A 20,992-nucleotide genomic window follows, 5' to 3' on the forward strand; every position below is an offset into this window, starting at 1 on the left:
CAGGATGACCAGTTATGACTCGGAACAAATCTGCGAAGCATGTGAAACAATTTTTTTATCTAACTAAGTTGCTTCAACAACCTACCTACATATAAATCTCTACTTTCCGAGTTTCTGTGGAGTTGGCTCCTAAAAACTTGATAGTGTTTATCAAATGAAAAAAAATATAAAATACGACCTAATTGCTGAAGCAAACCTAAACTTTTTTTTGGCCTAAAGCAATTAACTGGTGAACAATCAAACGCAATTTACGATATGCTCTCCGGGAGGAAACTTCTTTCTGAGTGTAGCAACTGTTGTAGACTTGTAAAGAGGGAAAATCTTACAAAGCACAACCACGTGTACACGCTTTCCGGCCATAACCATTCGCTGACTGCACGCAAGCACACCCTCGCCGAAGTGCAGTCTCGTCAAACCTTCGACAACAATGTTGAAAAAAGCAGCAATTGCCGTTGTTTGGGTTATTATAAATGTAGATTGAATTTTTGATCGCAGTAATAAATTCCGCTCCCTAGATTTAATGTGCAAGGGAACATCAGGCTGCCGGATCGAAAATTACTCTAATCAGATGTGGGCCGAAGGCATTGGTTGTCTCGTAAAATAATTGCCATTGTTGGCACTTCTTCTTCTTCTTTTTAGTGCACGCGTTGGTCTCGGCATTATGCATTATTACCGATAGCGTTAACATATAACCAATCAAAGCAGGACTCTAATCGCCTGATGGCTGTCTCACTACTGATGGATACATCCATTGTGCATAGCTTCCGACACAGTTTTCCGTTGATCTTTCTCTCATGGGCAAGGTCGAAAGTGCTTTCATGAAAACCACCCGAAAAACCAAAAAAAAAGAACACTGTTTCAGTTTCTTTTCAATGTCCATCCGCCGTCCGATTCGATACTGTACCGGAAATCGAAACGGCAGCCCAACGACACGTGACGAACGTGATGCCGGCTCTCCTGTGCAAACGCAGATGGGCTCAGTCAACGGCACAACACAACAGCACCGGCTTAAATACTGGACATGATGATGGCGTACACGGAAAATCCATCTCGGTACAAATGCAAAACCGGACCGGGGTTCTTCTCAAATCGATTGTAGCAAATCAAACATAACGAACTGAAGTATAGGTAATCATTCGACCGACGTTTCTCGTCGTCACTGTTCGCGTTTAGCGTGCACAACCGATCAGTTCTGCAGCTGACACCGGCCGTTAAGCCAATTAACAGTTATGGATTTTTGTCCAAATATCGGAATATTGGTTATTGGTGTGATGTTTTTGAGGGCAGTTCACGGCGGCTTGAATTACTCGATAAATATTGGAGCGGCAATTGGGCCGGACGGCCGGGGAAATATTCGATTAAACTTAACCTATATCGATTGGAGGTTGAGTCGCCTCGTTTGGCGAGTTACAACTGTTCAATGGCAATACCGTACTTTCATGGCCATTTTAAGTAGTGAAGAAGACAATATAAAAAAAAAACTCTATAATTTATGTATATTAAAGTATTTTAAAGAGTATATGAATGAACTTTTTTCTAGTGCCATTAGCATACTGATGAGTATAAATCTTTGCAATAAAAACACAAACTTTACCGATAGATATTGAACACCGTCTGAGAAAACGTTTATCGATATCTACAGAAATGACCGCAGTAAACTAAACAAAAAAGTTTTATGTTGATTTATGACCATCCGGCATAACAAGCTTAATGGATTTTTTAAATACAGGCATTGGACGATGAAGCCCTTGTGTGTACTCGGATGCAGTGTGTTTATCGAAAATATGAAAATGTGATAAAATTTGGACTGCAAAATGAACGCCGAAAGTCGCACAGTAACCATAAAAGTCGAAATTAAGGTAGATTCGAATCAATAGAATCGATAATTAAAAACATCAGTAAACATTTCAATATTTTTATATGGTATGACACGGGCAAAAATATTTCTATTCTGTAATAACTGTTGGAAATGTATTCAAGGCTCGACGATCGACGCTTAGGCAATTTTTAACAACTACTAATTTAAAGTAAGTAGTTTAATAACTCTTGCAGAGTGTAATGGTCACGCATGATTCGTCACATCATGGAAAGAGCATCTGAGCAACATTTATAAATCATCGAATTTTATTATCAAAATTTGTGCTCTGTGAAACATGTGTTTTGAAAATTTAAACCATTTTATTAGTATCATAATCAGCCTAGTCAGCAGACCATAGTAGGGCTTTTCCGTACGAATTTTACTCTACTGAACATCCTACAACTTCTGTTCGCAGAATGCGTAAACAAATGAGAAAATTGCTGTCGTGCTCACTACTTAAGTACTAGTTGAAGTTTTCAACACCATGTCTCTAAAACTGCTAATTAAATTTAGGGATCCCTACAACCTTCTGACAGCAGCTTTAAAACCATTATACTGCGAACTAGCACTCTTCAGAAGGTTTCAACATCTTCTTCTTTAAAAATAAGCTTACAAGCTCATGCAATCTTATTACGCTCTGCTGAGAGCAGCAAAAAAAAAACAATTATGCTTTTCGCTACTTGACAGGAAACAGTATAACATAATAAAGTTTTTCAGTTTGTTCTACAAAGCTATAAAGCATAAAGCTTGCTGCGTAGCTGGCGAACTGATATTTAGCTTTCCACCAGAGCGAAAAGCGAAAAGCTTTATTAAACTATGGTGGCGGCTGTCAAGCAGCGAAAGCTTAACCGGTTTTATCGCTGCTTTAAGCAGAGCGTGATACGATTGCTTGAGTTTATAACCTGCTTCTTGTAGAGGTTATAAAATATTCTAAGAAGTGGGCCACTTGGTCAGAATGCAGTTTTATAGCGGTCGTCAGAGAGTTCTGGTGGAGCTCATAGTTTTATTAGCAGTTTTATGAAATTGGTCATGAAAACCACTATACGAACGCAATAAAACTTGGAATTGTTACTTGGGTGGCCTCCTTCGGTACAAAAATAACATCGTTGGCTTCGTATCGTCACCGGTTTCGCGTAATGGCACGATACTCGATCTGGTCAAAACAGAGTGTCACCTTCGTGGGACCGGAGGAAGGGCAGCAGGTGCTTCTGGAGGTATTCTTCATTATATATTTGGCCGTTGATGGTACCGGTCGTTATGTACGGCTTGCTGAATTTACCACACTCACAGATCGCCTGCCACACCAAGTACTGCTTGGCAAATTTGTCGACCTTCTTCTTCCGGAACTTCTCCGGGACATCCAAGCGGGACTTGCCGACGAGAAACTACAGGCCCGGGATCTGCCCGGCGTTCGCTTTAATTAATATACGTTTCGTCGTACATTACGATGCATTTCAGCTGCACCAACCACTCGCGGCACAACTTCCTGGCGTGGGTTTTGACCTCCATATTTATCAGTGCGGCTAAGCGCTTACCTTACCTAGAAGACATGAAGTCCAACCCACTTCATTGGCTGCCAGACGAAAAAATTGACCTTCTTGACCACGTTCCGAATCGAAAGGTTCGGATTGCGGTTGAAGTAATCCCTCACTTTCCCTGCTAGGGTATGGGTCGGTCGTCTTTGTTTTTGTCCCGCTGCCAACTCATCTGGGTTTCCTGGAACTATTTTACCACACGAGACACGGTCGAATGGTCGTTTCTCAATTGTTTCGCGATCCACCTATGGGACTGACCTGGATTTCACACGTCCGCACCCATAATTTTTTTATCGAAGCACTTCTTGCTTGGAAGCCATCTCGATAACCACTTGACAAATTGCGACGAAATTTTTCGTATGTAAACATTGCACTCTAAACTAGTTTTACCCAAAGTTTCATATATTTTTACCCATGCAATGAAAATTATACACAAAAGAAAGTGCTGCATTTTTTCGAGTACACTGAAGTCGGTTTTTACGCGGTTTTTTACGCGGTTTTTTTACGCGACAATTTTTACGCGGTTTTCGGAATTTACGCGGTTTTTTTACACGATTTTCGGAATTCACGCGGATGTGCTCAAAACGTCTATTTTTTCGCGTAGTGTTAAAATCCACAGTTTTTTTTACGCGAAATTTTGGTTTTTTTTACGCGGTTTTCGGAATTTACGTGTTTTTTTTACGCGGTTTACGGAATTTATGCGGTTTTTACGCGGTTTTCGGAATTTACGCGGTTTTTTTACGCGCTCTTCGGAATTTACGCGGTTTTTTACGCGGTTTTCGGAATTTACGCGGTTTTGATTTACGCGGGACGTATCCTTCGCGTAAAAAGCGACTTGAGTGTACAGTCTTTAAAATCAATTTTGTATTGGTACACCATTGTACCTATTGCTACACCTTCTTGTAGAAATATTTGAAGTAATGTAAAGATGTGTCACAGCCAACCTGTTTTATTGGATTAATATAAACAACCACTATAAATTTGGTTTATTAACAGTTTTATTATTGTTTCATGGCTAGCTGTAAGTACTTTTTGACTTGTAACATGTTAGTATTGCAAAATATCGTAATAAATCAAGAGGTAATGATTAACACCGCAATAAAATCTTTATAAAATTCAAGTAAAACTAAGCGGCTTAAGAATTGTTATTTCCGAGTTCCAGCAAAATCGCAACGTCGTTAAAGAACAATGAAAACAGCAAAGGCCCCAAATTGCTACCTTCAAGGACTCCAGCTTTGTTGCTAAATACTGACGATGTACTGTATCCGAGTTTTACGCGTATTACATAGTACTTTAGTAGTAGTAGATAAGACTAAGATATGAGTGAAGCCAATCAATCATTTGCTGGTATGCATCAAGTCGTTGAATTTTTTCGCAAAAGTACTGCATGTTCAGGTCAATATAGATGATATCAACCTGTTTCTTTTCTACCATTTGCAAAATACACGTTGAAGTAAACTCTCGCAGACTAGTACACTTTGCTTCGCATTTACTGTCTACGTCGCTCGAAACGATAGCAAACGCAGTGGCTTTTGCAGTAGCTTAGAATGCTTTAGCAGCATCAGATTCACGATCCTTGAAAAAACCAACCACGGCCACAGGGAAGTCCTTCAGAAGTTCTTCTGCCGTCGTAACGGCTTATAACTCCTCGGCAGCTGGGCTGGTTTTTTTTTCAGCCAGGAAATTCCGGCCAATTCCTGCTTTTCGGTGGCAAGTTTCTTTTCTGCAAGAGTAGCAGCCTTAGTGTACCTACTTTGGAGCGAGAGCCTTGCAGTGTCCACACTGGGGGCAAAGAATACTGCCTGAACATATTCGTCGCCTTCGACCATCGATTGAAAGTCGTCTTTCGTAAGTACTTTCACTTCTTCCTCGGTATTGACTTCCCCATTGGATACCGCTAGGGAAATTCCGGCGACCAGTACTACCAAACCAAGTGACGTTGCCGCACGCATATTGTGTTACTTAGCTTACTGTTGCTATCACACGCTCTCACGACCAGGCGGTTAGTTAGTAGCGAGGTTAGTAGCAGTTTTGTAGTCCTTTGTACTTCCACGCGAGCGTATGTGATAAGCACAGTACCCTACGCCTACTCCACTGATACATGCGTACGACATACAAACGCTGGTGCTATGTGCATATATTCTGCTACCTACACACTAGTAAGTGCATAGCTCCGTAGTATCTTTCTGAGCAACCCGCTCACGAAGCCAACAGCTCGTGATCTGCCAACAGCCCGCGAGCGTGAGCACCGCACTAGGATATATGGCAACAGATTTTGCTATACCTCTTTGTTTCTTCTACATCTTACGCCGTCGCTCACACGCGCGTGTGAGAGTGCGGCTTTCGCGAGCAATCAGTATCAATTGTTTCAGTTGCGAGAGCGACGACCATGTTAATGGGTTATATACAGTTGGGAGGCTTAAAAAAGTCAAATTTTATAGAATTTTTCTAGAGGAAACCCTTTAACTGATTAGAATAAGAGCTTGTATACATCTTACGGTAGCTTTTGGCTATATTTTAACATACTTTGTTTCTGAAAAAAGTTTTTGAAATAGCTGCTATAATCAATCTCCTGGAGCTCTTTGAAAATAAGGCGTCTTGCGGCGAGCAGGATATCTATTGACTGAATCATCGGAAATCGAAAAACCAAAAAGGAATCGACGTTAGAATATATTATCTACAGATTAATCAAAGAAATTGGCAAACCAATCCTTTTTGACGAAATGGCGGCTTCTTAAACATAAAAAATCGATTTTTGGCATAAATTTTGCTCCTAAATTGTCCATAAAATGAGAAATATTAGTCGGTGAATTAAAACCTTTGATTAATCTCTAGAATATATCCTTAGAAAACCTGTGACAAAATTTGAAGTGATTTGGCTCAGCCGTTTTCGAGAAATCTTGCTCACCGACCTTGAAAACACGGTTTTGAGAAACACGCGCTCAAAGTTTCGCGGGGCCCTGTAGCACCAAAATTACCGAGTCTGTCTTGACAAGTGAGTGATCGTGGGTTCTAGTCTTAGTAGAAACATTAAATAACATTAAATGTTAAGTGACTTAAGCATGAGTTCATTCTCAGGCTCCTCTAGATATTTCCTTCCTACTGAGTACTTCCTTTTTAAACACTGAAGCCTCTTACCAGGGCAAAGAATGGTGCTGGCTTTGAGGTTGAGGTGTGAATGAAGAGAAACCTCTTCTCGAAGGACAAATAATAACTTGTTCCACAACCTGGTCCTAGGAACGAGATGGGTAATACAAAACACATACATACACACCCTCGCTTTGTGCGGAGCTCTACTTTACCGACCATAAAGCAGCCAGCCGGGGCTAGTTATAAGAACGGTGCTTGCTCAAAGAGCGAATAAAGTCATAAAGAATAAGGGCAAATTATAACTAGACTCCGCACTTCCTGGCTCTCGAGAGTGAGATTGGCTGAAAGGTAGTAAGAAGCATAAAAAATGCAAAAAACACACTTAAGCACGGATAAAAAGCAGTTCGTTTACACTGTAGCGAGCGATACTGCAAAAACAACGAAGTGCGGAATACAACACTTGGGCGGTATCACAATAGATCAAAATACTGATCGCAGTGATAATGTCCATACTTTAAAAAAAATAATTGTCGCAGAGCGGTTAACCATGAGTCCATGTTGGTCAGAACAAATATAGTGTCTAATGCTAGGAATCAAAGCCTGTCGTACAATATGTCCAAAGAAAACTTATTGGAAAAACGCACGCATACGTAGGAATGAATTGTGTGCCACCATTTAAAATGTTTAAAGAATTTACTTAATTAAATATTGTGTGATTGTGTCAGGAAAAGAGGAAAGAAATTATGTTTACTTTTGTCCTCATGCAAACGTTGACGGTTTGTTATGAGATTTCGTGCAAAACCAGTCCTTAATTTTTAAATACGTAAATTGCAAATTTGCATTCGTTCAAATGATATTTTCGCTCGTCATATAGAAACATCGAATATTGTTACAGATCTTCAAATGTCGTGTATGGCTGTGAATATACTTCATATTTTTCTCTATATAACAACGCAGAAGGTTGCAGGTTTTCAAAACCTAAAAAAAGAGAGTATTTATGTCGCAGAGAGACAAAGAGAATTTTAAATGTACCCGGCAATGTTGCTGAATCTCGTTCAACAAGGCATGTACAGTACACTAGCTGGGAAACTGGCAATCCACACACTATGTTGGCGGAAAATCCAACTTCAGATCGTTTCTCGTGGAACTTAAATCCATGGATGATCTATGGGACAACATTTAATTGCATTTATGAATATGCTAATTGCGGTGCCGATAGTATCCACTGCTCGCTTGCTGTGCATAATGCAATCGAGAAATTCAATCAGTTTCAGTTTCCTATACAATTCGTAGTTCCACATCGATGCAATGAATATTTAAACATGTTTAAATGTAGCCTTCGGAGCTCCCGCCTTGGTCACTCTAGGCTGAATAACAAATTAAACAACTTTTGAAGCCAATGTAGCGAGATACGATAGACTGCAATAAATTAACGCAAACAAAATTACTATGCAACCCGCACTTAAAAGCCATAGTATAAGCACAAATTACAATAATAAAAAATCGCATTATCAAAATTCATAGCCTCTAGCGCGGAGTGAGACACGCTAGTTAATTTCCCGCTCACGACCGGCTCTAATGGCATTAGTCACGGCAGGGGGCGTCAACATCTCGATCTTCCCATCTCTGTCGTCCGCTCGCTCTCTGTTTCTCAAAACGAACGACTCCCGCTCCGGGGAACTCTCTCACGTACACACACTCTGTCTCTCTCTTTTCCACAGCCATCTTTCCGACCACTGCAATGGAAGTTGCGTTTCCAAAGTGGTTGAAGCCACGCCCTCCGAACCAGTGCCAGCCCCAGTGCGAGCACGAGCTTTCGCCTTTCCATCCGAGCAGCCAATCGGCTGCCGGTATGCGTTGCTTCGTGCCGTCGCATGAGCTTTCATCGTGCTCACTTCGGGCAGCGCGCCATCAAGCCGCCGTGTCGTACTTCGTGTCGAGCACGTTGTTTTGTTTACGATTTTCGTCCGGTCCGTCCGGTCCCTAGCTGCGCTGCGGGGTTTAGGTGCGAACACTTGTTGACACCAATACCCATACTGTTGCGAATGTTAGGTTAGGAGGAGTGCAGTGCCGTGCCGAGATGGTTGCGACGCGATGGTACTGGGTTGGTGGGGGATTGTTTTGAAATGAATTCAAATAATTTATTGCCCCTGCCTTTTCTCATTAATGGGTTCTACTCTTGTGTGTACCACACCGTCCCCGTCGTTGGCCGTCCCCGTCGACGACCGAGGGGAATTTTGATAGCAGAGGAAACCTTTGAATTTGCTTTGCCGCGGCGGATATTAGCGACAACAGTATGTTTCTCTTTTTTTTCGTGTGAGTTTGACAGGGTCAAAAGTCTCACATGTACCATTTCTTGATGGCGTTTATTTCCCCCTTTCTTGTTGTTCTATCTTTTCACTTGTTGGCCCCTCCTTACAAAAAAAAACCTTCGTGGATGGTACGTTGGGTCCAACCCTTTACTTGAAAACGGTGAATTCCGAAAATTTTTATTGAAATTAATTGCCATTGTTTACTGCTTTGTTTCAGCTCCCGTTCCGATGGAATCGATGCTTCCAATGCCGCCGATTCCTCCCGTGGGATTCCAACTGGTGCGGGATCCCAGCACCGGACAGATTCTATTTTTGCCCACAACAACAACAATTGGTAAGTTGTCAGCGGTTTTACAATGGCTCACTTGTTTAGCTTGTAGTTCTAGAGACCCTAACAGAGCTAGCCTTAGTTTCTCGCGGTTGCTTTATCACTATATTCGAGTCCGATTCCTATTGGTACTTAGCTAGTGATTTAGAACGCACTGCTGCAAACTATTTGCCATCACCAATGGTTCTTAGAATAATGGATGATTTTCTTTTTAGAAAATTTGTAATAGCTTAGTAGACTCCCAAAGCAGCCCACTTTGAATTAGTTTTGAATGCTACTTTTTATGACTGCTGAATTTAGTAAAAATTTCTATAATTTCGTAGCTTTTTACGTGAAATTCGCGAAATTTGAAAATGTAGAAAGTACTCCAATCCTACGTATAGTATATTAGTATTTGTTACGTTTCAGTTCTAGTCAGCCAAAAGTCTGGTGTTTGGGTTTTTTAACGAATTTCGTTTAGTCACGTAGAATCGAAACCAGTTTTAGTTGCGTGCTTGTATGGCTTTACTTTAACCATATTTTTTCTTGTTCTCTTTTTTCTTTTTTCTTTCTTCTTTATTTCTACCCAATCTTATCTAATGCATATGTTTGGTTTAACCGTACGCCACTCAAAAAAAAAAAATACAAACACAAACGTACAAATTCGCGAACTTCGCAATTGTAGCCAACCCACCCAGCTTTCTAGATAAAATCTATATTTCTTGTGTAGAACCATTTCAACAGACGGTGGTGTGGCCATCCTATCCGCAAACGACGGCTGCGATACAGCCGCCGCATCTCCTGTTGCCGCAAATAACGCAGCAGCAACTCCAGCCGCCCCCGCTGGCACCACTGCAGATGCTCAGTTCCGACTATTTGACAACCGCCAGCAGTACGACTTTGCATCAGGTTAGCTCCCAGCACAGCGATAAGGCCATCCCAATACTCAACCCTTCAATCTCTCTGCAGCAACAGCATACTCAAACGCACCACAGTACAAGATACGTGGCGCTTACTTCCGACGGAAACAAACGATCCTCCGGAAACAATAAGCAGTCGATCGGAAACCTTTCAGCGCCCTGTCAGCCATCCATTCCGATGCCAATCCCCTCACATACCTTCATCAAGATCGAAGACTGCAGCGGCTCTACCACTTCCGGTTGCAACAATTCCACTCAACTGTTTCATGATCAGGAGAAAACCATTCAAACGGCAACGATCGCCACATCCCCAGATATCGCCCCTCAGTTGCTATTCCAGCAAGGCAATCTCATACAGATCACACCCTCCAATAAAAGTGCCACCACCATGATCGAACATTCAGCAATTCTGCCTGCCATAGCTGCAGCAAATCCCATCACACCTCCGCCGTCTACCGTCTCCGCCGCAATTGCTCCGAGTCCCCAACAACCGGAGCTTCCGATTGCCACATGTCTAACGCCTCCTCCCGATCAATCTCTGTCGCACGGTGAGGATGCCGAGGAAGCGTCATCGAGCTGTATCGGTCCCGAGGTTCAGGATGCAAACATCCAAACCGACACGCCCGTTATGAGCGAAGATGACAACACCAACGGAGCGGACGATGTACCCCAGCAGCAGGATGCCTCAACGCTGACGATAGCGACCACTCACACCGAAGAAACACCTTTCTCGGATTCATTCATATCTCCATCGGTTGCCCCAACATTGGCTGCCCCTTCGCTGTCGACGTCCACATCGGAAGTGCTATGTCAAAGCATCATCAACAGCAGTGCAGACTCCGCGATCGAGCCGGACATGTCAACCCATTCCTCGTCGGCTGTCAGTCTCAATTTCAGCAACACAAGTACCGCAAATTGTGATCAAATAGATATGGAAAATGAACACAGCACAGCAAATTCCATGGCAGTCGCTCCAACGGACCCGACACCATCGACCGAATCCCAGCCAGAAGGTCTCACCGTGAACGCCACCTTCGGAACCCTTAGAATTCCAAAACAGGAAATGCTATCCCCAGTGGAAAATCCTTCACCCCAGGAATCGGAAGAAACTTGTCCCAAGCAGCCAAATTCTTTCCCTCAGCAGGAACATCCGGTAGATCTCAGTGGACTAGAACTACTCTCCCGAAGCATAGAAGTCTTCCAGAAAAAGGCATCGATGATCAAAAAAGAACCCATATCACCACAGCTACCCCCGGAACCTATGCAGCTACTTCCCATAGCTCCGTTAGTCACTTGTGAATCGGAAGCAGGCCGAAGGCCTAGCGTCCAAGAAACCGACCACCAGCTGCCAGAGGCACCTCCGTCCCCACCACCCTCTGTAAACGTTACACTACCCCCCGTCGTTCAACCGACCCTACCCGTAACGGGCACTTTCATCGACGGTGACGAACCCATGGTCGGCCTAAACTTACTCTGCGCTCTGGCTGAGCAACGGTTCCAGGAGGAAGGTATGTTCAAGAAAGATTCTCCAGCAACGAATTTCTCCCCGGAAATGTGCCCAAATACTGAGGGAAAAGCCGGTATCACCGAGTCTTCCCCTCAGCCTCAGCCGCCAGTGGTGGCCGTCAGTCCGGAGGTGTCGTCAGCACGCAAACGTAAACACAAACATTCCAAGGATTCGAAAAAGTCCAGCAAAAAATCGAAACACGACCGAGAACAGAGGCGAGAACGCAAGCGGAAGCATAGCTCCGATGCCAATGGGGATGATGAGATGGAAGGCGTGCTGAGGGAGAGCTTCTCACGGATACGTGCCAAGCTGGAGAAGTGCAACTGCAAGGATGCCGATGAAAAAGATCATCGTTGCTGTAGGCCCAGTTGGCCTTCACCGAACGAACTGTTCAGCGTAATTGAATCCGACATGAAGGAGAGGTTGGTAAACATCACGCGACAGTGTGAGGAAAAAAAGCGAGAGCTAGAACAAATGGGAACCACTTCAGTAGCTAAGGTTAAACCATTGACGGCTATGGTACGAATACCGGATATCGGTAAATCATATTTCGGTGGCTTCAGCGGTAGTAGCGGACTACTGAACGGTAGTTCCACTAGCAACGGAACCAGTGCTCCAACATTATCTGCACCAAAATTGAGCACAATACCAGCACTGTCACCAAACTTTTCCTCATCCTCCAACTCAACATTCGTTGAACTCCCCAAGCTAAGTTCCGATACCGACTCCGGTAAGCTCGAAGATGGAGACTCCAGTTCAATCGAGCGACTGTCGGCTTCCAAGCGAAAGGGTGGAGTTCCGAAGAAACACGATGAGATTGCTCTGACTGAAACGATTGTGGCTAAGAAGCCAAAAAGTTTGGTAGGATACATACTGGCGTCGAAGAACCGACAGGCCGACACCAATGTGAAGGAGATCAGTCAACACAAGGCGTCTTCACATCACCATCATCACCATCGTCAGCATGCACTGGCAACAAGCACAGCTACAAACGCCAAAGTAGGTGAAACGAAGCCGAAGAAATCTCCCATTCACGCGTCCAAGTTCGAGAGCACAACAAGTGATGATGCAAGCAATTACTCCGACAGCTCCAACAAACCCCAACTGAAAATAAAGTCGCCGGCTTTTAGCTTCGATGACGAAAACAGCAAACCATCGGATGCAGCGTTCTCCATCTTTGGTGGTAAACCATCGATCTTCGACAAGATGAAGACCTCACCGGTTAGTGTGTCCAGTCCACTGCAGATGTCTCCAGTTCAAGCGGTAATCACACCAGTGAAGCATCACTCAAAGCACAAGAAGTCACGAAGTAAGGAACGCAAGCGTCGTAGTTCCGAAAAGAAGCGAATCGATCAGAAATGTTTGCTGACCAGCGAACATTTGGGCAAGGAAAAAACTCGCGTCTTGACTGCGATGGGTGGTTTATTCTATGCTGGATGCCTCAGTGCGGTTCAGCCCCCGGATATATACGCAGTAACGTTGGATGGCGAACGGGGCAACCGGCCGCACATCATGTCTCGAGAAGAGGTTCTGCGTGACGCTGTAAGTTCTTAAGTAAAACCCTCTTTACTGAAATCCACTCATAAAACCATTTTCATCTAACAGATTCTTGAGGTTGCACCAAAGACGGTCGACGAAATCATCCCGGGAACCCGGGTGTGTGCATACTGGAGCCAACAGTATCGATGCCTGTATCCGGGAGTTGCGGCAGAGCCGACATCCCCCGATCCGGAGAAAAGATACGTCAACGTTGAGTTCGACGATGGAGACAACGGCAGAATAACGCTGGAGGATATTCGCTTTCTGCTGAGTGACTATCCGATAGTTGGTAAGTTCTGCTGTATTACACATCATTCGGCCCATTCTAAAAGCACTAACACTATCAAAATTTAGTTCGTAAGAGTAACGGTTAAGTTAATCCTAAGTTTGTCAAGCAACCTTCTTTGGTTGATTTGTGGAATGTGTTCTTCTTTTATTTCTCGCTCCAACTTCATTTACACGACACGACGCTAAACCAGAATACGATCCAAATCCTCTTCTATCGTTAGGCAAGAGAAAGCGCCAACCAAGTGTTTCGGAGGTCAGTGCTGCAGGCACTACCACCACGGTCGGAGTAACTATGGCACCGATGGCCAGCACAAGTACAACAATCACGACAAACTGTTTTGCTGTTGTTAGTGAACGAACCGAGAAACGCGTCCATGACGATGCGTACCGGGAGGAACGCCGGAGACTGAAGAAAATACGCAAGGACAAACTGCGAAGGCTTGCGGCTAATAATGCAGAGCTGGGCTCGCACAAGCACAAGAAAAAGTCTAAATGCAGCGACGAGTACTGCAAGCACCGGAAGCACAAGAAGCGAAGAAAGCACAAGAAACATCACCGGGAGAATGATATTCCATCATCACCGGAGGCAGCCGCTACCGGTTCGATGGACGATGACATCTCGCAGGGTGACAGTGCTTCCCAAGCAGCCGAACCGTTTAGTCCAGCATCGGTGGACGCGGGCAATCCGGGAGAAAAACCGGACGAACCGGAAATCTTCAATCCCACCCTAAAGGAGGACACCATGACCGAGGAGGAAGCCAGCTCCTCGATTACCGAGAGTTCCGGATCGTACTACGTAAGTTAGCGAATCAACGATGAAATGAAACGGTTTTGTTTCAACTTTTTCGATCTTGTTTGTTTACTACAGCAACCGAAAAAATCGACGGACAAGCTGGAGAAACGACAATCGACGGAGAACAACAGCAAAATCGCTGCTTTCCTGCCGGCTCGACAGTTGTGGGCCTGGTGCGGAAAGGGATACCGTCGATCAACCGGGCGCGTTAAGAAGCAGTTCTACAAATCGATCCAGCGAGGCAAGGAAACCATTTCGGTGAGTACCGATTCGACTTGGGTTTTTATACTGAATTATATTACGAACTCTAGACAATCGATCGATGTGACATTTTTGCCAAGTTCAAACTCAAAGATTTGGGGGAGTTAAGTTTTCTTCTAATACACCGATGTTACTTTTCTTTTCTACTTATTGAAAATATGCTTGTCAAGCAAGGAGGGATGCAGCGGGGAGGCAATAATTAGAAACCAAAGGTTCAAATTTCTAAATTTCAAACACGTGTGGGACACGCAGAAAATATCCACGCTAATAATTTTCGCGTGGGAGTCTAAATAGGTGGAAACTCCGCTGGTTGCAATAATTATATTATTATTTTTTTAAATTTAGTTTATCAACACCTTATATATTTACATAGAATTTACACAGTATTTAGAAACTTATATGTAAACACAAAAAAACATTTTTTGAAAACTTGTATAAAAGGAAACAAAATAAAATCAAAGAAATAGTGCAAAAGCAGCGCAATAAACAACCTCAGACATGGGACATATTATCATGCGCAAAGTTTGTTTGAAATTTGCATAAATTTATACGGGAAAATCAACTCATTCATTTATTTTCCATCCTATACGCCACTATATATGCTTAACCTTTCGTTACGCCAACTTCGGTTCATAGGTAAGCTACAACAAAATAGAATTCACTCGAATACTAACACCACTTAGTTAAAAACTTGTGGAACTTTGTCTACCGCCAAAAAGATTTTAGTCTACTGACAAACTTAGCTGAAAACAGTAACATTCTGTATTGTCCGAATCCCGAAATATACTGAGATAAAGTTAACGTTCCACAACCGTTGTACAAAATACAACAACGTGAGTAACCGTGGGTTAAACCAACTGCTTTTCTTCGTATAGAGTAAACAATCTATTTTAAGGCCCATCACATTTCACATTTCTTTATATAACTTTTAAATCTGGAGGTCGTGGTTTCAAAAGGTTCTCCTTTCATTTGCAATTAATTTTGTTATGAAGTCTCTTATTTTTCGTATTTTTATACATAACTCTTGAACTAAAAGTCCGATCAATATGAAGAAGTTTAATAGTGAGCTATGAGGCAACTAGACCTTTCATTTGATACTGAATCATCATAATTGATTCAGTCATCGCGTTATTGAATAAGGATACTGCAACTAGATACAGTGGACCCCCGTTCGTTTGAACAACTCATGCAACTCATGGACATCCAAACTAACGGGGTTAGTTTTTAATTTGAACTACTGGCAACCCTAAATATGTTGAAACTTGTATGAATTGGCCGCCCTGCTTTTTGTTATTGTTTTGGTGGTTTGATTTAGTTCGCACTTGCAAGTAGTGAATATTTTATTCTTCGATCGGATTTCTGTCATAATCGTTGGGAAAACGGAATGTGAAACAAAATAAACACGCTAGGCTAGTACAAACAAACCGTGTTTATGTGCATTGTCTGCATAAGCATATGATGTCGTGTTGAGAATGACATTTAAACCATTTTTAATTTGCACGTCGTGCAAACCAACGGGGTTCAAATTAAAAAGTGTTCAGATTAAAAACGGTCAAACGAACGGGGGTCCACGGTATAATGTTCTGTAGGTAGGTTCGAGTGTTCCAATCCGAACTAAATTAGACTTTCCTGGAGGAGTTCACTCATTGAATGCTTCTGATGATTCTCTTATCGCAATAATGCCACCATCAATTAAAATCTTCATGAACTGGTCGGTGTTAAATCAGACAGGACCAAGTCGCAAATTTAAAAAAAATGAGTTAATGACAGCAAACGATCAAGTATTTTCTAAACTACATTTTATTCTGGTCAGACTATATAAATGGTGCAAACAGTCAAAGTTATGAGATGATTTCGAACGATTGATAGCTACAAACCAGTGGTGTCTACCGTACAAGGATGATGCGGGTCAAATCAGATCTCCTCATTAGATCCGCGGGCTTGAATTATTTCTGACATTAATAAATTTGACCTACAGTGCCCTCGTGTACCATCCACCAAATCAGTCCAGGAACCGTAAGGACATTGGCGTAGCTAGGAATTTTCTCTGGAGGAGGCACCCCTTCAAAAAATTTATTCACTATGTATGATCTACTAATAACTACAAAAATATAATGTTTTCAGCAGAAATATTTGATTTATTTTATTAACTATTACCCAATCGGCTTGTCGATGAATAAAAATGTTCTTGCGCAAAACTCTCAAATGTAAAATGTTTTGGTTTGCAGTTTTACGAGAAGGTGAACTAACCCCGTGAGGACTACACGCGTCACGCCTGGCATGCGGGGAGGAAAGCTAATCATAAACGAGCGCGAGGTGACTGACAGGGGGAAGCAGTTCTTCGATGACCACTTCATTGGCAAAGTTGCAGAAGGAGGCAAAACGGAAGTTACCCTAAGAGTGCCCATGGAAAATAGTAATGTTCCAGCACCTGATCTCCAAGAAGTCAAACGGGCAATCAGGTTGCTGAAGACCAACAAAGTTGTTCGAGTGGTTTGTCCTATCTACAAAAAGGGTGATAAACGGCTAATAAACGCCGCTTACAAGGTACTCTCCAGATCCTGTTTCCAGATTCTTCGATAGCACCGATAGAAACAGACAGATCTTGCAGAAATGTCAGGGGTACAACATGCCCACACAGCACATCTTTATTTATTTCAAAGCAGCATACGATAGAGTCCATCGATACCAGCTAAGGCAGATGATAATGGACGAACACGGTTTTAAGCATAAGCATAACCATAGGATACCGCCCGTGTGCTGCTACTCCGTTATTGACCAGGACCGATGAAAATTGCAAAATGATGGCTGGAAAGAGCATACTTGGGACAGCACGCTATTCCTCATTGTGCAACCTTATCAGGTCCCTGCATGCTGATCAATACCGACGCCGGCCACGTCCGAATGCGGGTCCTGGAGGGATGGGAAGGAATGTTAGTCCAATACTTGTTGCTACTAAAGACCAGGGAATCCTCTGCATCTTCACAAGTATTTCGGGAAAGGAATTGTTGTTAGTAGATGGGGGGAGTTATATGAGACTAACCTGACTATTCAAAAATTTTCTGGTAAAGCCAGTAATTACGAAAATTAAGATACCTTTAAAAAATACCTTTTAATAAATTTAATATAATGCCGTTGGTGCTCATATACAACCATAATTTGATAATTTATATCTAAAAATATTATGCACATGCGAGATTTAAAGTGACTCGAAAACCTCGTGACAAATTTGAATTTATTATACCTGAAAACAAAAATCAGGCATAATGAAACAAGCCCATATAGTTCCTAAGTTGATAAGCATTTCCTCCTATCAACGCTAATATGCAGAGATATAGCGCCCTACACGCTTTGATAATGGACGAACACGGTTTTCCGGATAAACTGACGCGACTGATTAGAGCTCTATTGGATCGAGTGATGTGTGTCGTGCGCATCTCGGGGACCCTCGAATCCTTTCGAGACGCTACGAGGGTTGACACAAGTTGACACCGTTGACGGGGTCAAACTAAAAGTGGTAGATGAGTTCGAGTATTTGGGATCGCTGGTGACCGCGGACAACACTAGTAAAGAGATCAACAGGCGCATTCAAGCGGAAAATCCGGCCTACTTTGCCTTCGCAAAGTGCTACGATCAAGAAGCATAGGTCGCCGTACGAAGCTGACGATGTACAAAACCCTTATTAGACCAGTTGTTCTTTATGGACTTGAAGCCGTGACACTGCTCATGGAGGACATACGTGCCATGACCTTGAATCACGAGTTACAGGCACTGCTTGGAGAGATTCTCTACGTACATCTGGCGAAAGTCAGTAGGCTGCGGTGGACATGACACGGCATAAGGATGCCGGACAACAGTGCGACGAAAACAGTTCTCTTTAACAACCACACTGGCACCAGAAACATGCGGACTCAACGTGCAAGATGAGTCGACCAGGTCGAAAGTGTTTTGTTACTTCTGAGCCTTCTGAGACGACTTGGAAATTGACGAGTGGCCCAATATCAAGTTGAAAGGAGTCGACTGCTTGAAACAGCATGAGCCACCTCGGCTCTAGGAAGCTGCCGACGACAACAACGGCGTGTTTGCAAAAATACATCTACGCAGTGGGAACATATACACTGAATTTTTTCCGGTTTTCAAATTCCAATGGGGAAAATTTCTGGGGGGGCCTGTAGAATTCTTAAGGAGGCCTGGTCCCCCCCCCCCTGGTCACTGCTATAAACCATGCAGAGCAGTAACCTTTGAACACGTTTTTCTCGAAATCAGAATTTTGTCACTTGGTTCGGTCTAACACCGACCGATTGTTCACCAGTTTAAGATTCAAGGGCGCATTCAAGATCTTTTGGCTTCTGCTACTCTTTTTTGTATGGGCTTATCACTTTGACCACAACATTATTGATCTATTGTAATGTTGCCCGGGTGTATGCTGTATTCTGCACTGCATTTTTGTGTTTTATCGTTATTGAGTAAACGATAAGCTTATATTTTTATATGCGTGCTTATGTGTTGAGGATTTTACCCTTGCTTCGATGCATGTCCTACTATACCAAACCTGTTTCGCCTCGTTATAGTTAGCACTGGTGAGTCCTCATGAGGTTCAAAACCATTACCTCAATAGGTCCTCATACCAGTATACTAACCATAAGAAGCGTCTTCGGGATAATGTAGAACTCAGCATGAAGGAAGGGTGATGAGGGGCCAGAGAATAAACCCATGCTAAAGTCACATTGACATCGAATGGCCTGATTCTACTAAGATTCGAACCCACGACCATTCGCTTGTCAAAGCAGACTCGGTAACCTTGCGGCTACAGAGCCCCCTTCTGCTATTATTGTGTGTGTGTAACTCATTCGATAGATAAATCGTATTGTTTATGTCTTTTGATGTCGCCTAAGGGTGAAAATGATGTAAGCTTATTGGTGCAGGTAAGTGGTCCACATTAAGCGATCATCTGGACACTTTTGAAGATCGCAACAGTGGAATCTATCCTTTCCGATCTACTAAGTTTCTTTATGCCCAGCGGCCGGTGAATTTTATGGAATTTCAATTAGGACGCGACTCGCGAGGCATTCAAAGTCAAAAAGGACATTTCTCTGAATGTCCCAACATTCAACTAATATAAAAATTAAGAACAAATATTTGAAAAAGTCGTTGTAAACGCAAAATTTGTGATTCATGTTGTGTATCCAGTTTTCAACCCTCAAGAACCAGTTATCGCCAGACCTGTGCTTTAGTTTTCGCCGCCTCAGAAGCATTTTTGACAACTTGAATTATATAACTGCCGTATTTTGTTGGTTCAGTACATAACTATGTTTAAAATAATGAATATGTTATGGTAATTATTATAACCTAAATACACAGAGAATTAAATACACCCCCATTCGTTTGAACGATTCCTCATGCAAACTAACGGGGTTAGTTTTTAATTTGAACAACTTGCCACCCTAAATATGCTGAAACTGGTATGAACTGGCCGTCCTACTATTTGTTATTGTTTTGATGATTGGATTTTGGTTGCAGTTGCAAGCAGCGAATATTTCATTTTCCAATCGGATTTCTGTCATAATCGTTGACAAACCGGAATGTGGAACAAATTAAACATTCTTGGTCAATACAAACAAATCGTGTTTCTGTATTCTGTATCTGTATTGTGTGCATAAGCAAAAATGATGTCATGTTGAGAATGACATTTGAACCATTTTTAATTTGCACGTCGCGCAAACCAACGGGGTTCAAATTAAAAAGTGTTCAGATTAAAAACGGTCTAACGAACGGGGGTCCACGGTACTGATGTTGATAATACAGTTGCTTAATTGTTAAGATTCATGAGTTTATGTTGGTACATGTCCCCCGGGTTTGACCACGCCGTAAATCAGTATGGGGAAATCACAAACCAAGCAACCTAAATCGCCCGTAAAATTGTTGCCTACGTGCTTCTCAATCTAGTAGGGCGCACAGTCGTTACAACTTCTAGTTGGCTAGGCAGAAATATGAGTCCCTGAATAAAAGTCTTTATAGCAACTATGTAACCAAAGCAACCCTAAGCACTTTTGCGATTTGCTAATAGTAAACGGAAATAGGACAACCTACCATCTACTATGTTCTTGGATGATGAAGCAGCTTTTTCCACTAGTAGTAAATGTGTCGTTCATGCTATATTGCTAGCTAAGCTGGACGAATTGAGAGTCATCTAGCTTGCTTTCCTGACTAAACATATGGGCCCTTCTCAAACGATGTGGTTTCAGAACGATACAGGAGTACCACTACTATTCTCGCTGTCCACTAAACTTTTGCCTCCTGGAAAAACGTTATACTAATGATGTAAAAATTTACTTTCTGATTGAGATCGCCATAGATTATTTGAGACTTCAAAAATTTGCAGGAACTTTATCTACTTGTTGGGGTAGCGCCAACGTCGAAAAGTTATTATTGTCAAGTCTGCTCATTAACACCTTTCGGGTGCTTCTGACTGTCGTGGCTTCATTACTGCTGCCGTCTTCTGCCTCAATGGAATCAAGAGCTTTTATGTGTTAATTCGCAACTGCAGATGGCAGATCTTTTTGCGTAATTAATTTATTTACC

The 20,992-nt window shown here is 42.6% G+C and overlaps 1 protein-coding gene across 3 annotated transcripts in view; it reads left to right on the top strand.

Moving 5' to 3' along the window:
- The window catches only part of LOC128743715 (protein winged eye), a 193,628-nt gene that overhangs the window by 170,174 nt on the left and 2,462 nt on the right, over positions 1–20,992 (top strand). For 2 of the 3 annotated variants that reach the window (XM_053840340.1, XM_053840341.1), the window contains exons 8-12: positions 9,013–9,129; positions 9,788–13,071; positions 13,135–13,357; positions 13,548–14,152; positions 14,225–14,407. In XM_053840340.1, coding sequence (XP_053696315.1) covers positions 9,013–9,129; positions 9,788–13,071; positions 13,135–13,357; positions 13,548–14,152; positions 14,225–14,407 — 4,412 coding nt within the window. The remainder of the gene's footprint in view (positions 1–9,012; positions 9,130–9,787; positions 13,072–13,134; positions 13,358–13,547; positions 14,153–14,224; positions 14,408–20,992) is intronic. The other variant, XM_053840342.1, reaches the window with a different exon arrangement.

The sequence above is a fragment of the Sabethes cyaneus genome, chromosome 3 (assembly GCF_943734655.1).
Source record: "Sabethes cyaneus chromosome 3, idSabCyanKW18_F2, whole genome shotgun sequence".
NCBI classification, from domain to species: Eukaryota; Metazoa; Arthropoda; class Insecta; order Diptera; family Culicidae; genus Sabethes; species Sabethes cyaneus.